This window comes from Rhinolophus hipposideros (genome assembly GCF_964194185.1).
Source record: "Rhinolophus hipposideros genome assembly, chromosome: 2".
Lineage (NCBI taxonomy): Eukaryota > Metazoa > Chordata > Mammalia > Chiroptera > Rhinolophidae > Rhinolophus > Rhinolophus hipposideros.
Genome location: NC_138048.1, coordinates 57,883,637 through 57,901,022, shown reverse-complemented (window position 1 = coordinate 57,901,022; position 17,386 = coordinate 57,883,637). Strand labels below are relative to the sequence as shown.

General features: G+C 35.5%; 1 protein-coding gene across 1 annotated transcript in view; it reads left to right on the top strand.

Annotated features, from left to right (window-relative positions):
* Window positions 1–15,136, top strand: part of TPRG1 (tumor protein p63 regulated 1) — a gene marked incomplete at both ends in the record, with an annotated part of 109,927 nt that extends 94,791 nt beyond the window's left edge. Inside the window, 2 exons of the mRNA XM_081069312.1 lie at window positions 1,276–1,429; window positions 14,942–15,136. Of these exons, the coding sequence (XP_080925438.1) occupies window positions 1,276–1,429; window positions 14,942–15,136 (349 nt within the window). The remainder of the gene's footprint in view (window positions 1–1,275; window positions 1,430–14,941) is intronic.
* Window positions 15,137–17,386: the final 2,250 nt, after the last annotated feature.

Sequence of the window (17,386 nt, the reverse complement as noted above, 5' to 3'; positions counted from 1 at the left end):
ACATCTGAAAAATCTGAAAACTGGGCAGCAGAATGTGCCAGACTCTTTTCTTACTTTCCTTTTGTAAGCTCAAGGACCAGCCAACTGGGAGAGGGGTGGTATGTGCTTCTGTGTGAGATGGTGTTTATACACATCTCTTTGTGGATAAACATTCAGAAACCACAATAGCATTCCCAAAGGAGAATTCCTTAATACAGGAAGTGACAGCTTTGTGAAGGGACCACAATTAAGCTCCAGTTTTTCAATTTAGATCCCAGGATTTAATTTCTAGAAGAAACAAGACCTCTGTGATATACCATGGGGCTGTTTAGAATTACAGGCAACTTAGTTTTAAAGCTTGTTGAATGCAAAGCGCCTGAGCTTGGCTTAACCTCCGAGGATCTCTTTACATTCGGAGATGTTTAAAACCACAAACTATAAATTCTGATGGGCACATGCAAAAGAAGAGACCACAGAAATTACAATTTGTTATTCAATGTGACCTTACTGTGTCCTGCCACAAATTCCCTCCCACTGCTTCCAAGATGACTTTCTCTTGCTCTGCACTTGGGTTTACTAGATGACCAGGCCTGGGCTACACCAGGGAGTGGCTGCTTTCCACATACTGTGGATCAGGGCTGTGAATTTAGTGGAAAAGTGCAGGGACAGTCTCCCTACAAGCTGTGACATGTTTGTTGCTGCAATTTTGCTAGATGGAATGTGTGCAGAGAATAGAGAATCATGCAATGTAGAAGCTGAGGTCACAGAGCATTTTGAATTGGTCATCATTGTTCTTAATTATCATGTATATCTTCCTATTTGAGAAGTCCCAGATCTTTTCTAAGTCATTTCTTGCTGGTATTTATGGTTCTGTGGAAACCATTGCTGTTGTCATCTCCCTTCTTCTTGAGACCCTCTCCTATCTTGACTGTTTTAGTTCCTGTCCCACCATGTCAACTCTTCCTTCTCCTTTTCTATTTTAACTCTTACTATTAGACTGTTGTCACAAAGTGAGTATTCAAATATCCAGCCCTAGGCTCTGTTCTGAACAACAGAGTCACATTTCCATCTAGGCATTTACACATGGAATTTTCAACACTTGGAATTCATCATGTTTGAAAGCAAATTAATCTTTTTCTTCTCCTAAATTCCCTGGAACAATTCAACTAGTTGATAGTTAAGCCACTTAGCAGCAATATAAAGGCTGACTGAGGCATTGCATTCCTTTCCCACACTTTCCTTTTTGTTTTAATCTAATGGAAATGGCTAACCTAAAGGAAAACTCCTTTCTTGTAGGAGACAAGGAGACGGCCTTAGGATCTACTGGGGGCGCCCAGAACAGCAGTCTCTTTTGTCCCGTTGGAACCCGTGGTCCACTGAGATGCCTTATGCTACCTTCACTGAGCATCCTGTGAAATACACCAGTGAGAAGTTCCTCGAAATTTGCAAGGTAGGAGGCAGTTTGAGATTCACTGTTGGATTAACTTTGTTGATAAAGTTTTGTTCTTCTAAAACAGGTACAGTTAAAAAAAAATGATAACATACAACCCAGGGTTTATATAGCTCAAAAGTTGAATAGGTTTATATAACTTTTTTTAGTACACACTGGAGCTGTTTCATATATGAAAAAAATATGTAATATTTATATGAACCATACCATGCTGTTCCCTCCTTGCTAATTTCTTAGTGAGACATTATAGTGGAGTATTGTTTAAAATTTGCAATACTTGTATTTGTCTGACTGTGTTTATTGCCCACAGGGTGCATATAATTTTCTCTATATAATTAAACTTTAATTGTATTGAGTGGAATGTGGAATAGTGTGAGGTATGAAGTCAGGTAATGCTCTGTGGTCATGTTGAAGTCACTTTTCTCTCTGGACTGTGGTAGTCTTATCTCTACATGGAAATAATGAACACTGCCCTTCCTTCCAACTTCATTGCATCACTGTAAACTTAAAGAAGAGAATGTGTATAAAAATGCTCCATAAACTGTAAAACCATTAATAGGATTTTTATTTCTTTAAGTCTTATCTCCCCAAGTAGATTTTTAAATTTATTAGTGGCAGGGAAAGTCCCTTTTACTGTTATTTTTTTCTACCCCAAGGGAACTTAAAAGCAGCACTAGAGTACTCTAAGAAGTCTTAAGTAAAACAGTTGGAGCTGTACAGGCAGTAAAAGATCAAACGCTATATTTTCAACACATACACGTGCACTTCTAGGCCTAGAAATCCTTGCCTTCTCTGCCATTTCTATGCTTACTGTTACCTGCTGGCATTCACTTCAGAACATCACAACTCTTCATTTGCTATCAATACAGAACACGACAATCTGCCTCCAAAGTCTTCTGTGGTTAAATGGTATACGTTACATTTTTTGCGTTATTTTAAACACACCTATTTATGCACATAAACACATCTTTTATTGATTCACATAAGTCCCCCCCTATTCCAAAAAAGACTTGAAACAAAACACATGTGATTAAAGATTGGATGGGGTCTTCATTCCCCCTAATATAGTATAGGTGGCTTGCACCCCATTCTGCTCTTAGGAAAAGTCAGTGGTCCTCTCCAGATTCATGCAAACATCCTCAGGGGCTCAAGCGTTACCTCTGTCTCCAAGCTATTGCAGGCACTAAATTAGTTCATTTTAAGGATAGTGTTGATACTCTTCCTGCGATTCTCCTATTTCACAGTGCCTCAAGCCAAGCCTCACTATCCCAGCCTGACTCAACCCAAGCATTATCATCCCAGCCTCTGTACCACCCAATGTTAACAAAACAAAAAATGAAAACCTGTAAGAACAACATAACACCAGCTCCAAGGCGTTTATGCCATGGTACACTCACTGAGGGCTTCAGGGAGAGACAGTGGGAGTTTATATCATAATAATGCCCCAAACTTCAAATGGATTATCAGAGAGCCCTGTTTTTAAGAGACCTTATTAGTAATGATTCTCTGATGCATTGTTGCATAGTCCTCTTTCCTCTCTTCTCTACCCTGTTCTTGCCCCTCTCTAAAACCCTGTTTTATTTTTTTCTTATTAACAGTAAAGAGTAGTTTATCTGTTTCTTTTTTTTTAACACCTATTATTCCAACTCAAAGAGCTTGACAATGTAACTTTCCAAAGCATTCCCTACTTTTAAATCTGGTTCTGTTAACTTCAGAGAAATGCCGCTGCATCACTCTAAAATCTGTTAGTACTTTGTTTTATTCTGCTATATATAAATACAATCAAATAATTTAAAAAGGAAGATGAAAGCTAAATATGGAAAGGGGTATGGAATAATTATTTCCTACATATCCATGACTATAATTAGTAGACTGGAACATTAAATTTTCCTCAAGCCTTCCGATTAGCCAAGACTAAGGGAAACTTGATATTCATACAGCTCTTTATGGATGGGATGTGTTAGTGTATGTGTCCATATGTGTGAATTTGAGCATGATGAATGGTTGGTTAGTTGGTTGGTTGATTTTCAGTCAATCAAACTACTTTGTGGATCTGTTAAGTATGTTGCCTTTAAGGTTTTTCTCCTTAAGTCATTCTTCCAAAGTCTTGTTTTTTTTTTTTTTTTTTCTTCCTGGCAACAGTCTGGCACTTCCATTTGCCAAGCCATTTCTTAGTCAAAGACCACCCCAAGTCCCAGCTCTCTAGGAAAACAAGTGATCTTCATCTGGAATGTGAGATGATGAGTAGTCTGATCCAGTTGAGTCTTAGCTTTTCTTTTGTTGTTGGTATTATGTCACAATATTATTTATGTTTAGGACATTTTCCAAGATTGGCTTTGAGTAAGGCCCAGTTATATTAACATAAAAAATAAATAAGAAGAAAGGTAATTCTGGGGATATAGAATACCTTTTATATGAATATTTTGGCATAACACAAGATGTTAAAGGGTGATATAAACTAGTTTTTCCATTTCCCTTGTGAATAAAACAGGAAAAAAAAAGAAGAATATGGGGGAAATGCATAACTAAATCAAATACCTGAAACAATTTAATTTAACAAAACTATTATGGCGTAGGAAAGGGAATCAGGTAGAGCTGAGTTACACAGTCAAAATTTTCAAATTGCTTACAATTTAATGAAATGACTTATTACTTTAAAAAATATATTTTAAAAATCCAAATTTATTTTTTTGCTCAGAATCTTTTCTTCTACAGCACTTGGAATCTAACAAATATTTTCTGACATCTGCAAAGTATAGGTATTATGACTATTGTTAAAGATACAAACAAAAATGAGACAAAATTCTTCCTTTTGTGGAAGGCACTGCTTAATAGAGGAGACAGATTAAAATTCAAAGATTTTTAAATGAGTATTAATTAACTAAAACAGAAGATCAAATGAAGAGGAGTGGAAGCACATGAAGGTAGCAGGAGTGTTCTTAGACACAGAGTAATTCAGTGTACCTTGAGTTTTATATATTCCCCACCATACTTTTAATATCTCAAAGAAAAAAAAAATAGGTATGCAGGTTTAACCTAAGTTAGGGCAATAAGAATGGAGAGAAGATGAAGACATTTTGAGATATTCAGGATATCGGTAACTCACAGGATATATATAGTAAGTGAAGGAGAGGAAGATGTCAAAGATAACATGGTTTCTGGCTTGAGTAAGTGGTGATTCCATTAATTTGAATGGGGTACAACACTAAAAGAGAGCAAGTTTGGAGGTTCAGTTTAGGACATGATGAGTTTGAAATGTCCGTGGAACATGAGGTTGACTTGGTTTCAGGCAGTTAGAAATTGAGATCTGATCTAAAAAAATCACTATCAGATTTATGCAATACTATGTCAAAATACACTTTTAAAAAAATCTATTTCACTATGTCACTTCTACACCTGGGAAATATGATGGTCAAATGACCTCTGTCCAGACATTCTTGCTTATCTCTGAGCCTTGCCAACATTTTCCAATCTCTGCATGAGCATATTTTGCATTATTTATATAAAACAGTTGTGAATATAGAAAATAATAGTCTTTTGGCATTGATTACATGTTATATTATTACCAGACATGAAAATAATTTCATGTAATATTATATAATTATTCTTTATGTATTGCAGTTTGCTTGTTTTCATGTAATTCAACCAACAACAAAAAAAACCCTTTGAGGTCAGGATAGCTATATCCAATTTTAAAAATGAGAGTACTAAGAATGATTAAGTGAATTGACTAAGGTATTACAATAAAACAGCTCTCTTTTCACACCCAAACAATTAGCTAATATGGAGAAAAATGGATATAAACCTAAAGGGGCTCTGTGTGCAGGTGTTCATGTTCATTGATGTGACATAATAGTATACATTATGACCAGGTTACGTTATCCTCAATTGTTTCATCCACTTTACATTTGCAGCCTGTAGCCTTATCTTTCCTTTTTCAATTGCGTTGGTGTGTTGTTGGAGTGTGTTTATAGTCTGGCTGGGAGAGAATTGTGACTGAGCCCAGAGCTGGTGAATCGTAGTGAATGGGTCATGGAAGTTCTACAGCCAAATCTAAGTGATCTGCAGACCAACATTTTATTTCTTTCTGACATCTTTATGTTTCCTTTCAAGGAAATTATGAAAGTGAACATTTTAGCAATCAAAATGTAGCTTTACAAGTGTATCTTAGCCCTTTGGTTTTCTTCCACATCAATTCAACAAATATTCACTGAGTACCTACCTGATGTTTGAATGCTACATGCTAAGCAATGTGCTAGTAACATGGGATACCAAGAAGAATAAAACAGATTTGGCTCCCGAGACATTTGTAGTGGAGAAGGAGAAGGCAAAAAATGGTAATTAACAAATTATAATTTAATGTGCTAAGAGGGATGCACAAGGTTTTGTGGGAGCCCAGAAGAGGAAACAGGTACATTCTAAAGTTAACAGGTGTGATGACATTTCATGTGAAATTCAAGGCATGAATGCTTTAAGCATTAAAGAAAGTGGGGGAAGATATTTTAAGTAAAAGAAACATGATTAGAAGCTGAAAATTACAAAGGTAGATGAAAAGTTCTTAGATAAAGAGTAGTTAATTTCAGCTTGAGTATAAAGTATGTGTGTGTGTGTGTTCACACGTGTTGACGAGACAGTTGGAGGAATGGAATACAATGAGCACGCAAATTAAAATGTGTAGAAACCTCTCTTTTGTGGGAAAGAAGCTTCTACCTCATCCTCTTTTTTCTCTTTACACACCTGAACATACCCACAGTTACGGTATCTCCATAAAGATAATTCAAGGTAAAAGGTGCAAGAATGATAATTGACATTCTGTCCAGCTGTGATTTCCCAAGTGGTTTCCAGTATTGGGTGGACTTACTCTTTATCCCAGCATGCTTCACTTTCTACGTAGGGAGATTGAAACATATAGCCTGAAGGCTTAGAAAACCTGTTCAGCTGAGGAATGTGGACCTGCAGGCATGAAACCAGGTTTCTTTACCCAGTGTAAACAGGAAGCAAGTGATGGTTGTAATAGGGAAAACTGAGACTCTGGGCAGTGAACTGCTGGCAGGCAGAACCTGAAGCAAACCAGGGGCCCAGTCACTCAACTGATAAATAATTGTTATAAAGTGAAAAACATTCAACACTCCCCACCCCACTCCTCAGTGCACGCACACACACACACACACACACACACACACACACACACACGCACTGCTATGCTTACCCTAACCAACACACAGCCCCTATGTAATCAGAGTTGTTAAAACTTGACTCTCCATTTTTTGAGACGGGAATAAAAGAAGGAGCAGGGGTGGGTGTATAAAAGCTTTTAGAGAAAAGTATGTGGCTAGTGGCATTCATATCAGATGACACCGCTTTCCTGTCACACAGATTGAGTTCATGTGCTTGAACCTCCCAAGAGCCAGCTTGGGGACTTGGCCTTTTGTCTGCCTCTCCTTCAGTGTACTGCTTGTTCTGTCTTCCTGGCCCCTCCCATTTTTAGAGGACTCACTGAAATGACTAGAAATAAGTGCATCTGACTCTAACGAAATGCCAAGTTCATTGGATATGAAATTGTGTGAGAAGTTCTTTTCATTACTTAGATTCTGAGACAACAAAGGATTCTCATGAAATGAAACTTATGATGATGACTGGGGAAGCATTCAGTAATCTAATTTGAAAAAACATTTATTGATCTATGAAAAAGCATCTTGACAATCCACAGGTCATTGACAATGGAAGTATTAAGGTGAAGTGGACTTTGGCCTTTAGGAAACCATATTTTAATATGATTATGATGATGACAACGATGATGATAATGATTTATTGACAATATTTATTAATTATTAGCAGTAGGCTTCCTTTCTGGCCTTTGCAACATGACTCCAAATTCTAGTCTCATCACATTTCACTTCCTTCCCCAACTCTTCTGAAATATCTGATCATGTGCGTACACAGACAGAGAGCTTATATACAAACCTCTTATGTATTAAAGTTGGTTTAATCTTTACAAAATACAAAGGGTACTAAAAATGTATGCATATTTTAATATGCATATATATTAATATATATATACCAATAGCAAAAGATGAATACAAGTCACGTTTTGACTTCTGCAATTACAAGAGGTGCTCAAAGTGGTTACCATCAGTTTTCAGACACTTCTGATTATGGCAAACATTGGTAGACTTCTGTGGCGAGCGTGTAAATTGTTCCAACCCCATAGCAGAAGAGAATCAGAACTTGTTGCTGTGCGAGGCCTCCTGGATCTTTCCTTATGCATATCACACACTGCTATGCATGTCAAACTTATCACAAATGTGTGCAATTTTTAGGCATATTGGAGGTTCTGTTGCATACTCACAACTCCCTTGTTGTACTTCCACAACATTCTCGAGTTTCAAATACCACTTCAAAATGGTCTTCTGCTCCTGGAATGACAACCGTGCTTCCGCCATTTTCTTTGACTGTCCTGCCTGTCACATGGTGACGACAGCATTCATTTGATTAATGCTGTCTTTTGAGCGAATGCCATACTACACTTGCTACTATAATTTAATTCAACTTTGAAAAGTAATATATAGATAACGTCTCTTAAAATGTGTATATATTTTTTGGCTCCCCGTATATTTTTGATGTTAGTAATAGCCATATTTTATAGAAAAGGAACTATAAAATTCAGAGAGGTTAGATAACTTGCCCAAAGTCACACAGCTCGTCAGTGTCATATTTGCAAATTAAGGCCAGGTCTATTTGATCTCAATACTCATGTTACATCATGCTATACTTTGTTTAGTTCTGTGGTTCTCAACAGGGGATCATTTTGTCCTTGGAGGACATTTGGTAATGCCTGGAGATAGTTTTGGTTGTCACACCTGGGGTGGGATACTACTGGTTTCTAGTGGATAGAAGCTAGGGATTCTTCTTAACATCTTAAAATTCAGAGGACATCATCCTGTTTAGCAAAGAGTTATCTGGCCCCAAATAGCAATAATCCCAAGGTAGAGAAATCTTGGTTTAGTTTTATAGACAGACAGCCTCTTAATTCTTAGCAAACTGAATGAAATATTTGAGTGGAGGTAAAAATGAAATGTAATAGAATAAAAAAAATAACATTTAGCATTTGTGACAACATGGATGGATCTTGAGAGTATAATGCTAAGTGAAATAAGTCGGACAGAAAAAGCAGAGAACCCTATGATTTCACTGATATGTGGTATATAAACCAAAAACAACAAAAGAACAAGACAAACAAATGAGAAACAAAAACTCATAGACACAGACAGTAATTTAGTGGTTACCAGAGGGTAAGGAGGGTGGGGGGTGGGTGATGAGGGTAAGGGGGATCAAATATATGGTGATGGAAGGAAAACTGACTCTGGGTGGTGAACACACAATGGGATTTATAGATGATATAATACAGAATTGTACACCTGAAATCTATGTAAATTTACTAACAATTGTCACCCCAATAAATCTAATTAATTAAAAAAATAATAACATTTTCTTTAAATGTGTGGGATGACATTATGGGATAGATAGGATTTGAGCTTGGTTTTGAAAGATGAATAGAAACATGGGCATTATATATCTTTGTGGATTGAGTAGTCAGAACTAGACTTTCCTAGGCAAGCTTAGTACAGTGTTGGGTTTTTTAAATTTTTTTTAAAGCCTTTTTAAAATAGAATCTTATTCAGACCCCAAATATATAAAACTGATAAAAATAGAACAGCTCTAATTGATTGCAGGAACTGCAGCAGGTTACCTGCTTGGCTTCTTCCTTTTCTTCCACACCTCTCACCAAACCCTTAAGAATCTGTTGTCCCAACATTATTAATAAAGGAACTTCCTTTCTTTTCAAAAGAATCCTGGTTTGAATGATAAATTTTATGGTCACCCACCTTACAAGGAAATCTAGTGTTCCAAGGAACATGGTTTGAAAATTCCTGAGTATGATTATTTCTCCTCTCCCTTTTGAAAATAAGGAACACAGATACTTTCCTAAATATTAGAATTTTACTGCTTATAATAGTAGTATTTTATAACAGAATGGACTTTAGGACTTAAGTCGGGAGACCTGGGTCCAAGACCTTGCTCTGTTGCTTAATAGCCTGTAGCATTGGACAAATCTTTGGAATACTCGACCCTCAGTTAAGCTAGTAGACCCCTTGTACATTGCTCCTAGTGCGTAGCATCTTGTCCAACAAAAATTGTCTGAATTTCTTGATTTCTAACCCCTGCCTTATGTCCTATCTTGTTTAGGCTATTAACTTCACCTTATGAATATTGTCCTTGAATTCTGGATCTATAATTATGATTATGGAATTTTTAAACTATAGACATGGACATTTACATCTATGTATTCTTCATGGTCCAGTCTCATGTTTCCAGCTGACTATTGTAAATCTGTAAGAGTCTTACTGGTTAGACAACTCAAACAACACACATCTCATACAGAATCCTTGATCCCTGCACTTCACCACTTCCAAACCCTATTTCCACAGGCTTTTCCAACTCAGTACTGATATCACTACCTACCCAACTACTCAGACAAAAAAATCTAGATGTTATTTATGATTCCTCAGTTCTCATCACCTCCTATATTCAATCAGACCAGCACGTTCTGCTGCTCTATTTCGAAGAGGAAAAAAAAAAAAATTCCCAATTCAATCAGATCCCATGTTCACCACTGCTGTTTTGTCCAAGCCACCATCATCTCTTGCCTGGACTACTGAACTGACCTACAAACTTGTCTTACCTTCCTGCAACCTAACAGTAAATTCTCCAAACAGCAGCCAGAATTATTTTAAAAACAAAACAAAAACCAAACATTCAACATTAAACTTGTCCTTGAAACCACTTCGATTCAAATTTCCTAAGATGACCCACAAGATTCTTCATGCCTAATACTCTGACCTCCTTCTTTTGATCATGATAATCCAGTCTCACAGGCATTTTCCGTGCTCCTTAAATAAACTAAGCACCCCTACCTCACAGCCTTAGCAATGCTGTTATTTTCTTCCTAGAATACCTTCTCTAAATGGCTGCCTCTTTTTTATCATTTGGGCCTCAGTTCAAGGCTTCCTTAGAAAGCTTGTCCTGGATATGATATATAAAGTAACTCTCAATCCAATTATTCTCTATCCCTTTACAACATTTTATTTTCCTCCTAGAATTTATCGCTATCAAAATCACTTGTATCTATTTTTACTTTTTGTCTCACACCACAAGAATGTAAGTTCCATGAGAACAGGATTCTTGCCTGTCTACTCAAAGCACTGAGAGCATACCTGGAGTAGAATGTAAGTGCTTCATCAATATTTTTTGAATGATTTTAGATGCCTTTTCATCTGTTAGTGACACAAGGAGTTAGTTTACAGTACTAATAGAAATAATTCATATACACACAGAAAATTAAACATAGATAAAACAAAATGGCATTGGGTAAACATACAGCTGGTAAACAAACTGAAAAATCACATATAATTTTTAACATTAAGAAGCAAAATTTGGCCTGAGAAGAGTTAGTCTTAACAGAGTTAAACACAAAGTGGAATTAACAACTAAAATCACATTCAGGAAAATATTAAAAGTAACATCTTTAGAAGAAAATGTATAATAGCTATATTTAAAATGGAGAAAAATCAAATTTTTGTTGTAAATGTTGCAAAAGGAAGAATCCATTCAGAGGAATTTTTTAGAAAAAAAAATAAAAATTGAAAAGTGTTTAACTCTTTTGAATGGAAAATTATTCAATGAACTCAATTGCCTCAATGTAATTCATGTCAGAAAATGCAATATTAATGAAAATTTACTATTGTTTGTATCATTGTGATATTGGTTTATATTAAAATATAGAGGTAAGAGAAGCAAAATAACAGTTTTTGTGAATCTGTTTTAAACATTTCTCCATGATTAATTGAAAACTTCGACAATCTTAAGGAACTAATTATTACAACTTTTTTTAAAATTTAGGTTTTAAAATCTTTTTATTTTGAAATAATTTTAGACTTACAGAAAATATAGTAGAGTTCCCATGTACCAGCCATTCAAACTCTTCTAACAACTTACATAACTATAATATAGTCATCAAAACCTGGAAATTCAACATTGGTGCAATAATATTAACTAAACTACAGACCTTGTTCAGATTTCACTGTTTTTTGTTGTGTTTTTCTTAATGTTCTCCTTCTGTTCCAGCATTCAGTCCAGGATCCTTTTATACATTTCGTTTTTCTTCTATTTTCCTCTAAACTGTCAAAGTTTCTCAATCTTTCCATTGTTTTCATTATCTTGGAACTTTTGATGAATACTGGTCAGTTATGTTGTAGACTGTCTCTAAATTTGGATTTACCTGATGTTTTCTCATGATTAGACTGAGATCTGTTTTCTGTTTTGTTTGTTTTGTTTTGGTTTGGTTTGGTTTTTGGCAAAGATACTGCAGAAACTATGTTGTATCCTGTCACTGCCTCATAATGCAGGCTCACAATGCCTGTATGCCTCATTACTAGTGGTGATGGTCTCAACCTTGATTACTTATTTAAGATGGTGTATCTGGGTCTCTCTTCTATAAAGTTAGTATTTTTCCCTTTATAATTGATAAATGTCTTGGAGGAGATACTTCGATGCTCAAGCCATGTTTTTTGAGTAGAATTTATGGTTTCTGAGAACAATTTAATGTATCCTTTAGCATCTTTGTTACTTTAGAAAAACACATATCACAGTTTTAAAATAAGTGCTTTCTGAAGTCTGTGATACATATTAAGGAAATTGGCATTCAAAGTATGGAATTCAAGGGAATCAAATTAAAGAAGCTGAAGTCTTTTCTGCCTATAAATAATGTTAATATTTATATCTATAAATAATATGCTTTACAAAATACATTCAACTAATTCACTTAAATACATACAACAGTCTGATTAAGTTTGTTTTATATTGTTATTATTATTATTTTCCCATTTTTGGATGTGTAAACTAAGGCTCAGTGAGATTAAATTATTTTTCCAATGTCTAACCATCAGTTACTGATAGTGCAAGGAAACATACCCAGTCCCTCTATACGTAATCCAAAGCATTTCCCCGTTATACACGGTGATGACATGGACATGCTTAGATAGCAATGAGTTCCATATCATTGGATATAATTGTGTAGAGGAATGTGGCTTCTTGGTGAGAATGTGGCAAGGCAAATGAAACATGAGATGAGTGGCTAGAATTGATAAAATTAAGATCACTTCTGATTTAGAAATTCCATGATTTTAAAACACAGAGATTAAATGCCCATGTTATTAAATTATTCTTCCTTTTTTGCTGTTCCTCTTTTGGAAATTGAAGAAAGAAAACTTTTTTCTGCTTTTCTTATCCAATTAACTAAAGCGCTGCTAGAGTTGGTTGAAAGTATGTCTTTCCTTCGAGAATCCCCATATTATGTACCTAGAGTTTGTTTATTCAGTAACCGATATTTAGATCCCTTTTAAGGTGTCAAAGAGCATGCAGATACTGGTAATAAGAGGTACCTTCTGTCTATTTTTGTTGTTATTCAAGAAACTCATGGAGAACAAACAAAACCCTACTTGTCTGTTAGATTTTTTAACATCAGTGAAGTGAGCATATTTTTTTTAATTAATGTTTTTTATATTATCCAATTAGATAAATATTACTTTAAAGAAAATTCGAGGGACAAATACCTTAGTTTATTGTAAATAATCCACAGATATTTAGGTATTCAAGCAAATTCTATGTTGTCTTATTATCAATCATTGTTTTTCTTCTGATATTCTCTAGGCAACAGATTTTAATGTCTCTTATCAAAAGAGCAAACTGCAGCTCAAAAAGGGAAAGGAAATTTACAGTGTCACACTGTTAGCAAATTACAGAAGCTTCATTTGCATGACTCCCCCCCCCTTTCTTATTTTCTTGTTTATGGGTTTGGTCAATTACCAACAATAAATGCATTCTAAATTCTAAACCAAATATGGAGAAGTGGTTTGTCTGAGATCAATTTAGTATAAAATTAAGAATCCAGGATAAAACCTACATAGAAAATTGGATTATGGTAAAAGATTTCTTTGTTGAAGCATCACTCTTGTTTTAGTCTCTTAAAGACAAGATTGGCCTCCTGATAGAGAAATGAGAAGAACAATTTATAGAGTACGCTTAATAATTTGAATTGATATTGGAATATTTTCTAAGAGTGTTCATTTAGATTAGTGATCCATTTGCCTAGGAAACAGATTTGGATCTCATTGTGAGAAGTCCCTTATTCCAAATGTGCTTTTTTAAACTATGATACAGAAAGTGAAGTGACTTTGGATAAATCACTTACCTTTATGAGCCTTGGTTTCTAACATGGAAATGATGATAACTTCTTTTACCTACCTGATCGGTTTATATTTGAATAAGAGAATGGATATAAAATAGCTTAATGGAAATACAAAGGTATGAACTTTTTCAGTTCTTTTCCTTGTTTCTATCTCTGGAATGCTCCCTGCATTATTCTCCTCTTCACTCAATTTGGCTTGGCTTGAACAAAAGAAGGATTTTTTTTTCCACTCATTTAACTTAAAAGTTCACTGTAGGCTGATCTAGTAATTCAAATACCTTTATGAAGAATTCATATCTCTCCATGTCTTAGTTCTTTCACCTTTGTTGGCTTCATTCTCAGTCAAATTCTCACCATGTATAGCAAAAATGACCATGCATACCTCCAGGCTTGTAGTCTTTGCAATCACATTGGTCATGTACCCATAACTGAACCAATCTCTGTAACCAGAGGAATGGATTCCTCTAATTGGTTAGACTTCAGTTATGTGCTAAAGTCAGTTCTATTTAAACTACTTGACCTCAATGGAAGAGGATGATTCTCCAAAGGAAAATTGAAATACTCTTATTAGTAGAAGAATCTCAAATGGTGGAAAGGATACTGGGTTGGAAAACAGCAGCTGTCAAGGAGGCCCTCGCTTACCCATTTCACTGGTTGAAACCCTATGAACCCTTAAAGGATTGTCTCAAGAGTCACCTTTTCAAGTCACTCCTGATTCTCTTACCATGTATGATTTCTCCCTCTTTTGTGTTCCTTTAGCATCTTACACCTCTTTGTGCTATTTATTTTTGGGAACTTTGTATAATCATTACAAGTTCATTTCTTAGATTATTACAGTGTCAATTCTGTGAAGGCAGAGACTGTATCCTCCTTGTCTTTAAATCTTCAGTAGCACACAACAGATGTCTGATTCATAATAGACTATTGGCAAACATTTATTAAACTGGTTTCTTAGGGTCGTACAAATTATAAATAATAAAAATAAACAAGATAAAGCAGGTGATTTTATCTCCATAATTTATTAACTGATTAATTCATTAAAGGACTAACAGAAGCAACGTTAACAATTCTGAGAAACGATTCCAGTTTAAGAAGTAAGAATAACTGCGGCCCCCGAAGGTGGTCAACTTTTGTAAGGACTGGCTGGGGATTGGATTCATCTGGACCATCTGCAGTCACTAACTCTGCCTTCTTTTCCTCTTCAGTTGTCTGGGTTCACATCTAAGCTTGTTCCAGCTATCCAGAATGCACTCAAGAGTTCCAGTGGATCTGAAAGAGGAAAGGGACTGATGGTGTTAACTGAACCCATTTTGATTGAGACCTACATGGGGCTGATGTCATTCATTGGAAACCGCAACAAACTTGGTTATTCCCTTGCCCGTGGGAGTATTGGTTTTTGAGACTCTCTTTGACGTATAAGTACATCATCCCTAGATGTATCATTATTGAAGATTTTGGTTCAGCTCCCATATTTTTGGACTGAAACAACTACTTTTAAATAGTATTGCATGATTTTAAATATTTAGTACCTTAGGGAATCTAAACAGCTTGATCAGACTGATAGGTGCACACTTTAGACTTCACATAATGATAATCAAATTTCCTAAAACCAGAAAAGAAATTCTCCTAAGCCTATCAGATAATGTTATCAAATGAATACCTGATCATAAACTCAGGGCAGACTCTGGGTTCTTGCTCCTCTGTCTTCTAAATGTAGGCATTTTCCAAGTCTTGATCTTCTGCCTTCTGATGATGATCTTGTCTTTCATTGGAGTCTCATTGTCTACATTATTTTAGCTACTCTTTTTATTAGAATGAGTTCCAAATACATATTTGCACCCTTGATATTTCTTCAAGAGTCAACTTTGCACTTGTGTGTGTGTGTATATACATACATACATACATACATACATACTATATATATATATATATATATATATATATATATATATATATATATATATATATGTGATGCCTCTCACATTCAGCATCTTCAAATTCATGGATTTCTCTGTGGCATTTTTATGGCCCAGTCATCATCCTAGAAATCCATCAGTTTTGAATTCCCTGCCAAATACCTCCCATGCAGTAGCTGTCTTAGTCTGTATGGGCTGATATAACAACACCACAGATTGGATGGCTTATAAACAGCTGAAATTTATTTCTCACGGTTCTGGAGGCTGGAATTCTGTTTGAGATCAGAGTGCCAGGATGGTCACGTGAAGGCACTCTTCTGAGGTTGCAGACTTCTTGTTATACCCTCACATGGTAAAGGGGGGGCAAAGGTGTTCTCTTGTGCTTCTTTTATAAGAGTATTAATCTCATTCATGAGGGCTCTGCCCTTTTAACCTAATCACTGTCTAAAGGCCCCACCTCTTAATACCATCATATTAAACTTTAGAATTTCAACATATAAAATTTGGGGGGACACAAACATTCCCACCATAGCAGAACCACATCTGTATGTGGCTTAGCATTGTACCCCAAAGCCCAAATATTGAACTGTTCATTCTTCTTTAAAAAATGTTCATATACTCCTTCTCCTTTCCATTCTCAGAGGTATATTATTAGATCAACTTTTTAATTCTGTTCACCTGGATTATGGCTATAGCCTGCTTTTTTTTTTTTTTTTTAAAGGTCATCGTCTTTTAATTGGAATTCTCACTCCAAGGCTGACCCTCTTCTAATCCATCCTGCTCTTGGTTGCCAGAGTCCTAAAGCATAATTTGATTATATAATTCCCTAAGAAGTTTCAATAGCTCATTTCCCTTTGCAGTTTTTTGTTCAAACATGTTTTTTTTTCTATAGCAGACCCTTTCGTTCTAATAGATGCTCAATATGTAAAACGAATAAAAGAAGGGCCAACGTGTTTGAAGTGGAGGTGGGAATGCCACTGGTCTTTTTATTTGAGTCTCAGAGGGGCCTCCTATGGAATGTCCATGGATCCAGAGGGTTTTGCAGTTTCCAAAAGAGGTATCATAAGTTTGATTAGGAATGGGAGTACATACAAGAGGTGTTAAGTACAAGCATATCATCATAAAAATGTCATAGTCAGCCATCTTTTTAACCTGCTCTTTTTTTAAATTTTGTTTATTAGGGTGATCTTGGTTCATAAGATTATATAATTTTGTCCTAACTCATTCTGTATTTCAATTGCTCTTTTCTCTCTGATTTCCTCTTCATCTCTCCTTGACTTATGTCTAATTTTGAACAACTTGAGAGATTATCTCATCTTTGATCATCTCTTCAAGTTTCTTTTATTTTTCAATATTTCAATTTTATTTTTAATTTATTTTGAAAAGAATGTTGAACAGTATAAATATTATAATCAACTCTTTGCCTGTCCCAAGAGCCAAAGTTGAGACATCTTGGTTGGTATTCAAATGAAAAATTCCAAGTAATTTTTCTTTTTTCTTATGTGGAGTCTATTTTGAAGCCTTTTCTTTGGAAAAACTCACTTCCTCAATTCCAAAGATCTGTCTGCCCTCTGATACATTTGCAAACATCAATTTGATGCAAGCATTGAAAGCCCAAGCCTTGAATAAACCTCATTTTATTTTGTCTTTGTTTACTTCCATTAGTGTTTCTCTCCCTCCCTCTCTTTCCCCTTCCCAGCACCCACTTTTCCCCCCATGATGGCAAATATTGTT